Consider the following 13932-nt stretch of genomic DNA (forward strand, 5'->3'; position numbering starts at 1 on the left):
ATGTGTGTATATGTGTGTATATGTGTATATATGTATATGTGTATATGTGTATATGTGTATATGTGTATATGTGTATATATGTGTATATGTGTATATGTGTATATATGCATATATGTGTATATGTGTATATGTGTGTATATGTGTATATATGTGTATATGTGTATATATGTATATATGTGTATATGTGTATATGTGTATATATGTGTATATATGTATATATGTGTATATATGTATATGTGTATATATGTGTATATGTGTATATATGTGTATATGTATATATGTATATATGTGTATATATGTGTATATGTATATATATCAAAGACCGGTGCTTAAAAAACAGAGTCATGATACTGCTTATCACATCTAAACAAAATTATTAGTTCCTTAAAACTGTCAAATAGTGCTAACATTTTATTGGTTCTCTCAGAAGAGAGAGGGAGAGAGAGAAAGAGACTTTCACTCCTTTCTTTCTTTCTTTCTTTCTTTCTCTCTCTCTCTCTCTCTCTCTCTCTCTCTCTCTCTCGCTTTCTTATTTACATTTTCTCTTCCAATTAGAATAAAAAAAACTCTTAAATCTCTCAATGTACAGCTCACCTCCTGCTGCCACTGTCTGTCATTTCAACCCATGGAGTTTCCTATACCTGGGTTCTGCAAATTATATTTCTCTCTCTCTCTCTCTCTCTCTCTTTTTTTTTTTTTTCGGGCCTGGAAATGGAACCCAGGGGCATTCTACCTCCGAGCTACAACCCCAGTCCTATTTTTTTTTTCTTTTTTTCTTTTTGAAGCAGGGTCTCACTGAGTTGCAAAGGGCCTCACCTAAGTAGCTGAGGCTGTCTGCCAACTGCGATCCTCAGGTCTCAGCCTCCCAAATGCTGGGATTACAAGTGTGCGCCACGCCCAGTTGCAGATGATATTTCCATGAGTAAGCGCCCTGACCCCTGCTGTTTCTGTGCCTTGAAGGAGCAGACTCAGGTCTGAGTGCTGTTTCCAGGTGCTGCTGTGTGCGTTCTCCAGGATCATGCCGCCTGCCCCTCTTACGGTGAGAGGAGGAGCCGGTGCCCAGGTCCCCTGATTCATCAAGGGAGACAGATGCTGCTGCTCTAACATACCCTCTCCATTTATTAGCTAGAAACTATTTTAACAAAGAAATTCCTCTCCTCAGCCATTTGATTATGCCAAAGTCTATTGCTATAAAAAATGAAAGACAAATGTTTACGGCCAGTTTTCAAAATAACAAGGTTAATAATAACAAGGTTAATTCCCTATTATCATTCAAAAGTGATTCCCATATCATTCTGAGCTCTTGGGTCAAGCTATTTTGATGTGTTTCGTGTGTGTGTGTGTGTGTGTGTGTGTGTGTGTGTGTGTGTGTGTGTATGTTTGTGTTACTAAGGATTGAACCCAGGGGTATTCAATCTTTGAGCTACAGCCTCAGCCCTATTTTATGCTTTATTATGATCCAGGTCTCACTAAATTGCAGAGTCTAGCTGCAAAGCTGCGATCCTCCTGTCTCGGCCTCCCAAAGTACTAGGATTAAAAGCATGGACTACCATGTCCAGCTGCTGTTTCTATTTGAATAGAGTTATTATTTTCTTTTTACTTTGGTTTTAGTATGTATATAAATATGGACCACTTCTGGATTGTCACTATACTGTATAGAGAGGTTTCCACATCAGATCATATCTTCTTACCATTTGTATAAGTTTATGTTATATATATATATATATATATATATATATATATATATATATATATGAGTGATGGTATACGCTCACATGCTTGTAATTTCAGTTCCTCAGAGGCTGAGACAAGAGGATTCCAAGTCTGAGGCCAGCCTCAGCATGACGCAACTTACAGAGGTTCTCAATAACTTCGTGAGACCCTGTTTCAACCACAAAATCAAATATGGCTGGTGGTATAGCTCAGAGATAGAATACCCATGGGTTCAACCCTTAGTACTGTCCCTGAGACATACATGATTTCATAGTAAATATAAATAAAATTTGAAGTAGCTACGACTGCTACTAAAAACAAAACAGATTGTATTTCTTGAATTAAATGTTCTCAATCAAGGCACTAACATTTTTTATCTCTAAATCCACTAAAATAAAAGTAGTCAGAAACTAATAAACTTCTCTAAAATATTTCTATCAAAAAGGGAACTAATAGTCAGGCCTGATAGTACTTTGGAGGCTGGGACAAAAGGATCACAGATTTGAGGCCAGTCTCAGCAACTTAACAAAAGACTCAGCAATTCAGTGAGACCCTATTTTAAAATAAAAAAATAAAATAGTGCTGGGGGTCTAGCTCAGAGGTAGAATGTCCCTGGGTTCAATCTCCAGTACAAAGAAAGCAAAAGGGTAGAGGACTAATTTATAATTTTAGATATTCCTTAGATTTTAGGTTTGATTTTAGCTTTTAGCCTTTTCTTCGTCAAAGTTCTGCCTTCTTTAAACTATTGTTCTAGTCCCTTTGGGCTGCTATAACAACATCTCTTAGAATGGATAACTCATAAAAATGTATTTGTATTTATTATTTATTTGGTACTAGGGCTCGAACCCAGAGGTATTCTACCTCCCAGCTACACCCCCAGACTGATTTCATTTCTTATTTGGAAACAAGGTCTCACTAGGTTGCTGAGACCTTCTCTAAGTTGCAGGCGCTGGCTTTGAACCTGCGACCCACCTGCTTCAGCCTCCCAAGTGCTAAGATTCTAAGTGTGTGCTGCGATGCCAAGCTATAAAGAAATCCATTGCTCCAACGACTTGATGCACTTCCAAAACCCAGCACAGCTGGTGCTTTACTGTTAGGCTGAGCCGTGCAAAATTGCTGACGTTTGGCCGTCTCTGACTCTCCAAATGGCAGTTTAATATGGCTCAAGCTGATGCACTCTACTTCAAAGTCCTTACCACTGCTACTTCTGCACCGTGTGCATTTTAAGATAATAATCACATGGGGCTCCCGTTGGTGTGCACTGATGACCACGTATGCATGAAATAAGGGTGGTACTGCCTGTGTGCATAGTTAGCTAGAAAGGAGCAGGGACAAGAGAGCGGGAGAGCTGTCAAAGGGCCCCTGACCAGGCACTGACCCACAGGACTCAGGACCCGTCATGCCCCAAGGCCATCTTGCAGCACAAGGACACAGCTCCACCCTCCTCAGGGTGGGTGTGTTGTGGAAGGTGGGCAGGCTACTTGAAACCACCCAGGAGCCCACTACTGTCCTCTGCATCCGCAGAAGGGCCCACCCTGCACGTACCAGGTCAAGGGGAGCGCGGCGAATCCTGCTGTCAAGGCACCGCGTGCACCACGAGCTGCGCCAGGTCAGTGGGCACCGCATGACCTTCCCCTGGTGGTATTAGGCCAGAAAGAGCAAAATGGCCTGAGTATACAGACGCACCGCCTTGGTTCTCCCACCAGGCAGGTGTGTGACTCACCCTAAAACGTCAACAACTTTGAAGAGGGCCCAAAATGAGTGGCTACCGATTGTGCCACTTCAGGATTTCATCTACCACACTCACAAAAGCCCCAAGGCCACACACCACTGGGCCGTCCACCTTGATCACCTCGTAATAGTACTAAGAAAGGGCAATGACGTGTTCATCTTTGTTTATCATGTTAATATAGTACATCTTCTGAGTAAGCATAATTATCTATGTATGCTATAAAAATGTCGGCAAAGGCAAAGTCTACAGTTACCAAAATTAACTTGACTGACAGCCTACGGGTTCAGCATTATGATTTCTGGGCAATGGAAACAGATTGAACGACATACTGCCTACAACTCTAGAATACCGCTTTGCGTTGGGAGGGACCGTGTCGATATTTTAGGTCTTGTGCTACGGCCCAGAACGCTTCTCTTCCCGGAAGCAGAGTGGCCCACTCCACCAAGCCCAGGCCGCCCGAGGGGACGGGAGGTCAGAGTGGCACTAGAGACCTTCCCAGCAGGCCGCTCTGTAATGTGAAGGACAGTCAGACAGAGTAGAATTTTAAATGAGCTTGGGCTTAATACATTCCCTTCTCTTGGCCTAAATCTCCTTTCTGGTGCTTAAAAGTCCAAAGGATTCTCTATCTGCCAATACGATTGCGTTTTTAAACCATTCAACACACACACACACACACACACACACACACACACACACACATATCCTCTGCTTGCCATTTTCACTCTTTCTGAACTCCCAGGATGCCGGCTCAGTGAACTGATACCACAACTAAAATGGACGCACAGGATAATGGAACTGGGTTGCCTTTTTTATTTTGGAAAAAAATACACTGTAATGTCCACTGGGTCTGAGGATCAGAGATTATAGGAACCATTTCTTTGGTCTGATAAAGTACCTAGTAGCAGGTCCAGAAATCCATAGCAATTAAAAGGCAAATAAAAGTTAAATATAGAATTTGTACATCTATTGTACATTATAATCAAATATCTGATCTCTTCAACAAATCATTAATTTTCCTTATTGCTAACATCCCTCTGAAGTAGGAGGTAAAGGATGGTACTTTACTAGGCCATTGAAATGCAAATCTGGGGGCAACAGTTGCCAGCCATCATTTATTTATCCGTAGATGCAAAATGGGCTTAGTTGTGCTTACAACACACAGGCAGAATCCACTGGGTTTTGTTTTTATTTTTGTTTTCTTTTTTGTGGTAGTGGGGGTGGAACCCAGGGGCTTTCTACCTCTGGGCTATCCTCCCAGACCTATTTTATACATTATTTGGAAACAGGGTCTCACTAAGTTGCTGAGAGCCTCACTCAGTAGCTGAGGCTGGCTTCGAACCTGTGCGATCCTCCTGTCTCAGCCTCCCCAGCGCAGGGATTACAGGCGCGCGCCACCACACCTGGCTAGAATCCACTGTTTTGAGACCTGGCCTGGTTCTTTCTGTTTTAAACCTGCCTCTTTCAGAAGCTGCAGGACTGTGCTGGGGGTCGTGGCTCCCAGCGGAGGGCCCAGGGTGTGTGAGAAGCAGCCACAAGGTAGGAAGTGGAGGAGGCAGACCATTTCACATTCCACCAGGGGCTTTTCAGGGCAATGGAAGGCCTCTGGCCTGTAGACCCTGGCAGAACTTTGAGTAGAGGAGAAATAAATTGTACCTTAGGTTTTAAAAGAGTTGCTGCCAGGGCTGTTAAGTTAAAACAGCCCTGGAAGGGGGAGAAGGTAGAAGAGGAAGACTTGCCAGTGACTCGGGTAAGAAAAGAAGGTGGCCAACCACTGAGGATCGATGGGGAAAGTAGGTGGATCTGGGATATATTTTCAAGATAGGGCCAATGAGATTTCCTGGTATGTACATGTGGTGATTCAGGAAACTTGAGAAATTAAGGATAAATCTAAGAAACTCAAAAAACTAAATGATCATCGAGCGAGACAGAGAAGGCCACACGTAGAGCAGATATGGATGGAAATTGAGATTTTTTTTTAAAATTACTATTGGGTTTTTAGAGATTGTATACTTTCTTGTTTTTAGGTTTTTATTTTTGTTGGTTTGTTTTCCTTTTTAAGGAATGTTGCCCTGTTTTGGCAATTTCCTTTTATAGAAACAATGTGATGCTGAACTCAACTTGAAAAGCACAGTTTTTAAAAAATCAGTTCTGCTACGCTTCAGTTAGTATTAAGAGTCTAGGCAGCCGCTGAGCCATCTCTCTGGAACTCTGGGGCTCTGTAGAACATAATTTTTAAGCCAAAGGCAGAAGGAAAGAGCTCCATATTTATTGATTTCAAACCAAAAATCAATTCCTATAGAGGACACGGGCTCTGGAGTGTCCAGGCCAACTGGGCAGCACCAAGAAGCCCACACACACTTACTGTTTGAGCGCGCAGGCCAAAGTGAAAAGATACGAAATAGTCTTGGGCCCCTTACTGTTTGACAGAGATTGGAAAATGTGAGTTCTAAGGACGTGACAGGAAACCTACAAAGAAATCCTACAAAATGTTTCCGTTCACTTTTCACTTGAAAGGCTTTCTAAGAGAAAAATAAAAAGTGTGCTCCTTTTCCCCTCCCTCTCGGTCTCCCTCCCTTCCTTCCTGGACCAGGATTGAATCCAGGAACATTCTACCTCTGATCTACACCCCCAGTCCTTTTTATTTTTGTTTTGAAAAGAGGCTGTGTTAAATTGCTGAGGGGCTCACTGAATTGCTAAGGATGGCCTCGAATCTATAATCCTCTTGTCTCGGCCTCCCAAGTACTGGGATTATATATAGGCTCATATACCACCATGGCTGGCAAAAGGTGTGCAGCTCTTAAAGAGGTCAAACTAGATGTTCTCCATGGTTCCCTTCTTGATATAAAATTATATGCACTTATAGTAACTTAAATATTTTAATTACCGAGTCCCTGGAGCACACATACATCAAAACATATTATGTGAAGGAATCATTCTTCAAGGCTGTCAGAAAACTCCACACCAAGAGTATTTAAAAACCAGAAAGAGGAATGTCCTATGTAGGAGGAAAAAAAAGTTATCACTGGCAAAACAGCACTAAAGCCTGCCATTATATCTGCTACTCATGCAATTCAGTGACAAGGAATCAGGACAACTGGAAATTAAACAGATGAATCAAAGTAGCCAAGAGTAGATAGCTGGCAAAAGAGTCATACACCAGTGCTACATCGCACTGTAGATCAAAGAATTGTTATAAAATATTTGCACTACCTAGATTCCTAGGATATAGTTCTCAAACTACCATAGATGGTAGACTTAGATACAGAACTATCTTTTTTTTATTATTATTAAAGCCATCTCAAGGACTTTTGTAAGTTAAATGGCAAAGAAGGGCCATTAACAAATTTTTCAAATAATGTACAGAGGAGTTGGTAGTTGCATTTTTTTGTTTTGCTTTATTTCTGTAAATAGGTAGGTTGTAGATATGTTTGGCTTTGCAGTCTACACAATCTCTGAAGCAACTATTCAGCTTCGAGGGTAGAGAGTCAAACAGCCATAGATTATACGTAAATAAGTAGATGTGACTGGGCTCCAATAAAACTTTATTTGCAAAAATAGACAGGGGGCCAGGTTTGGTCCAGAGCCATGGTTTGCTGATCTGTGACAAAGAGAATACTGTATAAGTCTATTCAATATAGCAAAAGCCCCTTAAACTGGTGATGGATTGAGTGGGATATATAGAAACATATGTTGTTTGGTAAGTTGACACGAGGTATTCAAAAGGGAGGGACAGTAGGAAAATGCTTTTTAGTTACTCAGCTCCTAACATAATATAGCTGTGGGCTATCTTCTTTATATAAAAGAAGATAGGGCAGCAACTGGTGTAGAGCAATCAAAATAGGCTAGGCATGCTCATATGGCAGCAATAAATGCGGGCACTCTACAGTTAGGATAATAATGCACCACATTAATAATTTTATAGAACTCTTGTAATTTTAGGTGGAAGTGACCACAGAAACAATCTTGTCCAACTTGCTTTATGGAAGAGAAACTTCAAGTCTATAGTGTAGTAAATAAACAAAAACATGAGTGCAAATTAAAGTTATTTTTGGAGAACAAGGATGAGGTTACATCATCAGGACAATTTAGGTCCATAATGCAAGTGTTGGAATGCAGTTAAAAGTGATAAAGCTGAGTCCAACATAAATTATTTACAAGTAAAAACAAAATGAGTCAAAAATTCCATTTGATCTTAACTTAGTGTGGTGATGTGGTTAAAATGAGAAACAAGGTAATAAACAGAGAAAGTCACCCAAATATAAATGAAAAATCATGAAAATACTTAGTGCTTTATTTAAACATACATGTAATAATGTGGCCAAAGGAAAGTGCATTTTTTACATAAACTAGGGACAAAAATGTTTTATAATAGAATAAATACTGGAGAAAAAAAATCATGAGCTTTGAAGAAAATGCATCTGGAGTCAAATCTCTTACAAGAGAGAAATCTATAGGAGGTTATTTAAATTTATATCAGATAAAAATATTGAGCTGGGCGTGGTGGCACAGTCTTATAATCCCAGTACTTGGGAGGCTGAGACAGGAGGATCGCTGGTTCACAGCCAGCCTCAGCTACTTAGTGAGGCCCTTGGCAACTTAGTGAGGCCCTCTGCAACTTAGTGAGACATTGCTTCAAAATAAAGAATAAAAAATAGGGCTGGGGATGTAGCTTGGAGGTAGAATGCACCTGGATTCAATCCCCAGTACCATATAATATATCTAACCAATAAGATTCTTAGGAAGTTTGTAAGAAATAGTATACATACACTTCTAAAGAGCCATTTTCTTTCCCTATTCTACAAATATTTCCGAGAACAATGAAGACTAACATTTCTGAAGCATGAAGCCCTTGTATGTAGGGCACTTTCTGTTTTACATACACTGGTTACTTAACCCACTTGGTAACTGCTGAGGTAGGTGCCACTATTATTCCTGTTCCCTAGTTAAGAAAACGGAGCCACACAGTATATAAGGCTACTCGTGATGCCAAGATTCCAACCTAGCAACCTGATTCTAGAATAATAAAATTGCAATTAAAAAGCTGACCTACTTAATGATTTAGCTCCGAGAGGACTATAAATGTCATTTATTCATTCTGAATAGTTCCCATTATCTTTTCCATTTGAAAAGGTAACAAAATGTACAATTTGTGTATTAAAGTAATTTAATGATCAGAACTACCATAAAACACTCAATCTAAAATAACATGGAAAAGAGTCCACATCCTATGAGTTTCTTTCCTCTGGCCACATATCAAAATCGTACCTGAATCTTTAAAAATAACACAGACCAAGTTGGTTTCATCCCAGAAAAGCAAGGCTGGTTCAACATATGCATATCAACACATGTTATTCACCACATAAAAAGAACTAAGAGCAAAAACCACATGATCATATCAATAGATGCTGAAAAATCATTCGACAAAATCCAACACCCATTTATGTTAAAAACACTGCAGAAAATTGGAATAGAAGGAACACATTTCAACATCATTAAGGCAATAAACAAAGCCAACATCATATTGAATGGGGAAAAACTGCAAGAATTCCCTTTAAAGTCAGAAACAAGACAAGGATGCCCACTATCACCACTCCTTTTCAATATAGTCCTTGAGACTCTTGCTACAGCAATAAGACAAGAGAAGGAAATCAAAGGAATTCAAATAGGAAGAGAAGAATTAAAACTATCCTTATTTGCAGATGATATGATTCTTTATCTAGAAGACCCAATGAATTCAACCAAAAGACTTCTGGAGCTGATTAACCAATTCAGCAAAGTTGCAGGATACAAAATCAACCTAAAGAAATCAGTTGCTTTTCTTTATGCCAACAATGAATCCACAATGAAAGAAAAATAACAGAAAACTATTCCATTTACTATAATCTCCAAACCAGTAAAATACCTAGGAATAAACCTAAACCAAGATGTAGAAGACCTTTACAGAGAAAACTACAAAACTTAAAGAAATTGAAGAAGACCTTGGAAGATGGAAAGATCTCTCTTGCTCGTGGATAAGCAGAATAAATATCATCAAAATGGCCATTCTGCAAAAAGTGATCTATAGATTCAATGCAATTCCCATTAAAATACCAACAACATTCCCCTTAGACCTGGAAAAATCAGTTATGAATTTTGTATGGAGAAAGAAAAGACCCAGAATAGTCAAAGCAATTCTCAGCAATAAGAACTCCTTCCCGAAAACTGTGAGGATAAAAATTTTCTCTCTTCAAGAAAAATAATCAAGGATTTAAAATCTCTGACTTTTAAAGGGAAGTTGGTTTGTATATTTTTAAATGGATAATAGTAGATATTAAAAAGTTAAGGTAAATATTTACTTAATACATTAAAAATAATAATGGTTTTACTATTAAACATCAATGTTCACAATATTATCAAAATTGTAACTTTTGCAAGTGTTTACACTTATAAATTAGAAGTTTTAATTACCCACATCAAAATCTACAAAGTATAGACATTTCTCAATACACATGAGAGAGATCATATGCAAAAAGTTTGAAAGCCACCAAACTAAATCATGTAAAATCATTGCCCTCTAATATTGTAATGTCTGTATATTTACATCTTTGAAAGCCTAATTTAAGAGGAATGGAAACCTAGAATGCAGAGTTGCAGCCAGCAGCTCTGGTCCTTTGCAAGAGAGGGAGGACCATGTGCCCAGGTGGAGAAGGGAACGGTATGGGATTCTGGCCACCAGAGTTAAGCTTAAATTCAAGTTCAGTTTTACCTTTTTTTTTGGCTGAGCTACTTTGAAGAATTCTTAAGTCTATTTTGAAAACCAAATGAAAAGACAGAAAAGGAACATGTTTTGAAAATGATTGTACATGTTAGTCGATAAGCCCTCTTCAACTAGGACACTGAACAACAGTAGTTTGAATGAATAATGGTCAAAGAATGAGCTTAGAAACCAACAGACTAGATTCTATTTGAGGAATACTAGCATGAGGTCTGATGTCAGCCAGGCTAACTAAACCTCTCTGCCCCAAGAGCTTTATATCTAAAATGGAGATAAGAGGTAACCATGTTGTAGGGTTATTGTGAGGACTGAGTTAATGTTTGCATGTATGTCAGTATCACTGTGAGTGACATTATAATGTGAGACTATCATGTACTAATAAAAGTATTAAAATACATATAGTTAAAAGAGTTGTATTATAGCCAGGCACGGTGGCACACACTTGTAATCCCAGTACTTGGCAGGCTGAGACAGTAGGATCGCAGTTCTCGGCCAGCCTCAGCTACTTATGAGGCCTTTTGCAACTTAGTGAGACCCTGTTTTAACATAAAGAATAAAAAAAAAATAGGGCTGAGAGTATAGCTCTGAGGTAGAATGACCCTGGGATCAATCCCTAGTTCTGCAAAAAGGTGGGGGGACTGAGGGTGTAGCTCTGAGATAAAATGTTCCTGGGTTTAATCCCATTACTGGAAAAAAAAAAAGTTGTATTAGAGCTGGGCATGACACATGCTTATAATCCCAGCATTTGGGAGGCTGAGACAGGAGGATTGCAGTTTGCAGACAGCTTCAGCTATTAGTGAGGCCTTTTGCAACTCAATGAGACCCTGTTTCAAAATAAAGAATAAAAAATAGAGCTGGGGGTGTAGCTCAGAGGTAGAAAGCCCCTGAGTTCCATCCCCAGTACCACACACACACACAAAAAGCTTCATTATTATTTGTGGTGCTATTGGTGGTATTATTATTATTATTATTATTATTATTATTGTTATCACTAATTTTAATTTTGTATATGTTACTGAGGATTGAATCCAGAGGTGTTCTACCTCTAGTTATAATCCACTGCCCTTTTAAGAATTTTTTTTTTTTGAAACAAGGTATAACTAGGTTGCTGAGCCTGGTTTTGAACCTGAGATCTTCCTGCCTCCGCTTCCCAAGCACTGAGATGACAGGTAAGCACTAGACTCACTATTGTCATTATTACTTCCTGGTTCTCAATGTCAAATACATATCAAGAGATTATCCCTAATAAGTATTTGTTGACTTCAGAGTCTTTTTAAAAGGAATAGAAGAGGCAGCTAAGTCTATAGAAGGGTTTTCAGAAGAAAAGCCACTAACAGGTTCATTATAGTTTTTCAGAAAAACAAAAATGAGACACGTGAAGTTCTCTACCATCATAACTAAGTAACGTGTATCTTTTCACCTTGTTTCAAGGCCCAAACTCCAAACAACTACATTGAGATGTCAACAGAGGATAAGTTGGATGTGATCAGCAGAATTACATTTAGTTCATAAAGATTGCACAATTCATTAGAGATGCTTTTTCAACAAGATGGGAACACTTTAAACTGACTTAAGGGAGTTCTAAAACTAAAGTACCAAAAGACCTTATTATAAAATACCCTAACCTACTATTCATATATCAAGCAGAGCACTGGCAGCTATGACCTCAGCCCCTTGCTCCCTGATCCCAGTGGTTTCAGCATTTAAAAACTGTGATTAGATTTTTTTTTCTTTTTACAATGACAGAGGTAGCTCACAATTCATTACCACCATTGTTTTCTCTGAGTTTTCAAACCAGATTCAAGACAAGACACATAACTCTTCAGAAATCATTTCAGAAGTTTCAAGTTAGGTTTGATAAATTTTGCCAAGAATCTTGACCAAAAAATACAAAATCATGAAGCTGAGAAGTATGTTTAGTTTAAGGAAGACATTTTTCTTTTCTTTTCTTTTCTTTTTTTTTTTTTTTTTTTTTGTGTGTGTGTGGTACTGGAGGTGGAACCCAGAGGCTTTCTACCTCCGGGCTATACTCCCAGACCAATTTTCTATTTTATTTGGAAACAGGATCTCACTAAGTTGCTGAGAGCCTCACTCAGTCGCTGAGGCTGGCTTCGAACCCGCACGATCCTCCTGTCTCAGCCTCCCAAGCGCGGGGATTACAAGCGTGCGCCACCACGCCCAGCATTGAGGAAGACATTTAAAAGACCATATTTTTTAACTCTTAAAAAGAAGTTCAGGTAACTGTAACTAATGAACAATGTGCCAAGCAGATCGTACTGCTTTCTAACTTCATTTAAGCATTCTAGATGAACTAACACTCAGGATGCATTCGATATCTTGAGCTTTTGTTGGCAAATGTTATGTATTAAAAAGCAAGAGATCAGCAGTAGAAATTACAAGACTTACAGGTATGCCTGGCCAGTGAGTAGTTGGAGCCTCCGCTAGTCGAACCAAATCCTTCAGGGATTTGACTAGAGCTTCGCGGTCTGGTCAACAGTTTAGGCGGCTCGATTTCAGCACCAAATTCAGCGCCAATCACTCCTAGTAAAACGATGGCAGTAGCCTGCTTTCGTCTCTCCTCATAGGATGTAGAAATCTTTTTCATTTGTGGGATACTCGATAAGCAACCTAAAAGCCAAAGCATAGAAATATGTATTAAAAGAACATCAATAAAATAAAAAGACGAAGGATTAGAAAAACATTCCAGGTTTTGCATTTGGGAAAGAAAAGTATTTTCAACCAATGACTTTGGGACAACTGGTACGGTGGAACAGCAAATCTGCTGGTGTGGATGTAGCTGCGGGTTCTTGTTCTTAGCTGTCTTTGAAAATAATAGCCAGAACTCTTTTTGCTGTAAGCTTAAGCAATTTTGTTACTACAAAGGCAGAAAAATAGGACAGAAAGTACTATACCCAAAGGAATGGTGTAGTGGAGTAACTTGAAAGTAAGTTACTGAAGTTTTGGTTACAGAACAGTTTTTATAAAGATACATTATCCTTCATCTTGTTCAATCAATAATCTTCTGACCTAGGTGTGAACCCTCCCATTAATTCCATGCGGGCCCTTTTTTAATGATTATGGGGGTCATGATTATGGGGATTTCTTGCTTGGCCAAAAGCCTTCCTGCCTTGATGCAGGTGTAGGCCTAGGTCTTTGTTAGGACCAGAATGATTAACAAAGCCAAGGGTCACTTGGCATCTGCCCCCTCTGGACAGAGGCCTGTACCCTTCCTCTTGCATTCTCTGGGAATGCTAGCCTATCTGCTAGAGGTTACTTATTATGTAAACCTGTCTTTGAAATATGAAGGTCCTGGGTCCCATCTCCTCTGTCTACTTGCTAATTACTTTTAGTGAGGGAACTCTGCATTATAACAGTTGCCTGAGTGCCTGGTAGCAACCAGACCCTGACTGCTTTTTACATTTTGAAACTAATTTTCGATACATTAATACCAAAGTCATTTTCCAATACATTAATGCCAAAGTCATTTTCCAATACCGTCCCATTAATACCAAAGCTATTTCAAATATATTTTGAAGTCATTTCCCAGTACCGGCACAACAACGAGATGCTTGCTCTCAGAGAGACCTCGTTGGTTCTAAGAAATGGAAATGGTAGACTGTCGTGCAGGAAAGATTGGTTGGTGGCCGTGCTACAGTTTCTTAGCTTCTGCATACCAGACAGTATTTTTTGAAATTAACTTTTTAAATTATCATTAGATTTTTAAGTAATACAC

General features: G+C 39.2%; 1 protein-coding gene across 2 annotated transcripts in view; it reads right to left on the bottom strand.

The window, feature by feature from the left end:
* The window catches only part of WDR7 (WD repeat domain 7), a gene marked incomplete at both ends in the record, with an annotated part of 323548 nt that overhangs the window by 129548 nt on the left and 180068 nt on the right, over positions 1-13932 (bottom strand). For both annotated transcript variants that reach the window (XM_080714515.1, XM_080714514.1), the window contains one exon: positions 12606-12827. In XM_080714515.1, the coding sequence (XP_080570641.1) occupies positions 12606-12827 (222 nt within the window). The remainder of the gene's footprint in view (positions 1-12605; positions 12828-13932) is intronic.

Source organism: Muscardinus avellanarius, assembly GCF_963383645.1.
Source record: "Muscardinus avellanarius genome assembly, chromosome: 17".
NCBI lineage: Eukaryota > Metazoa > Chordata > Mammalia > Rodentia > Gliridae > Muscardinus > Muscardinus avellanarius.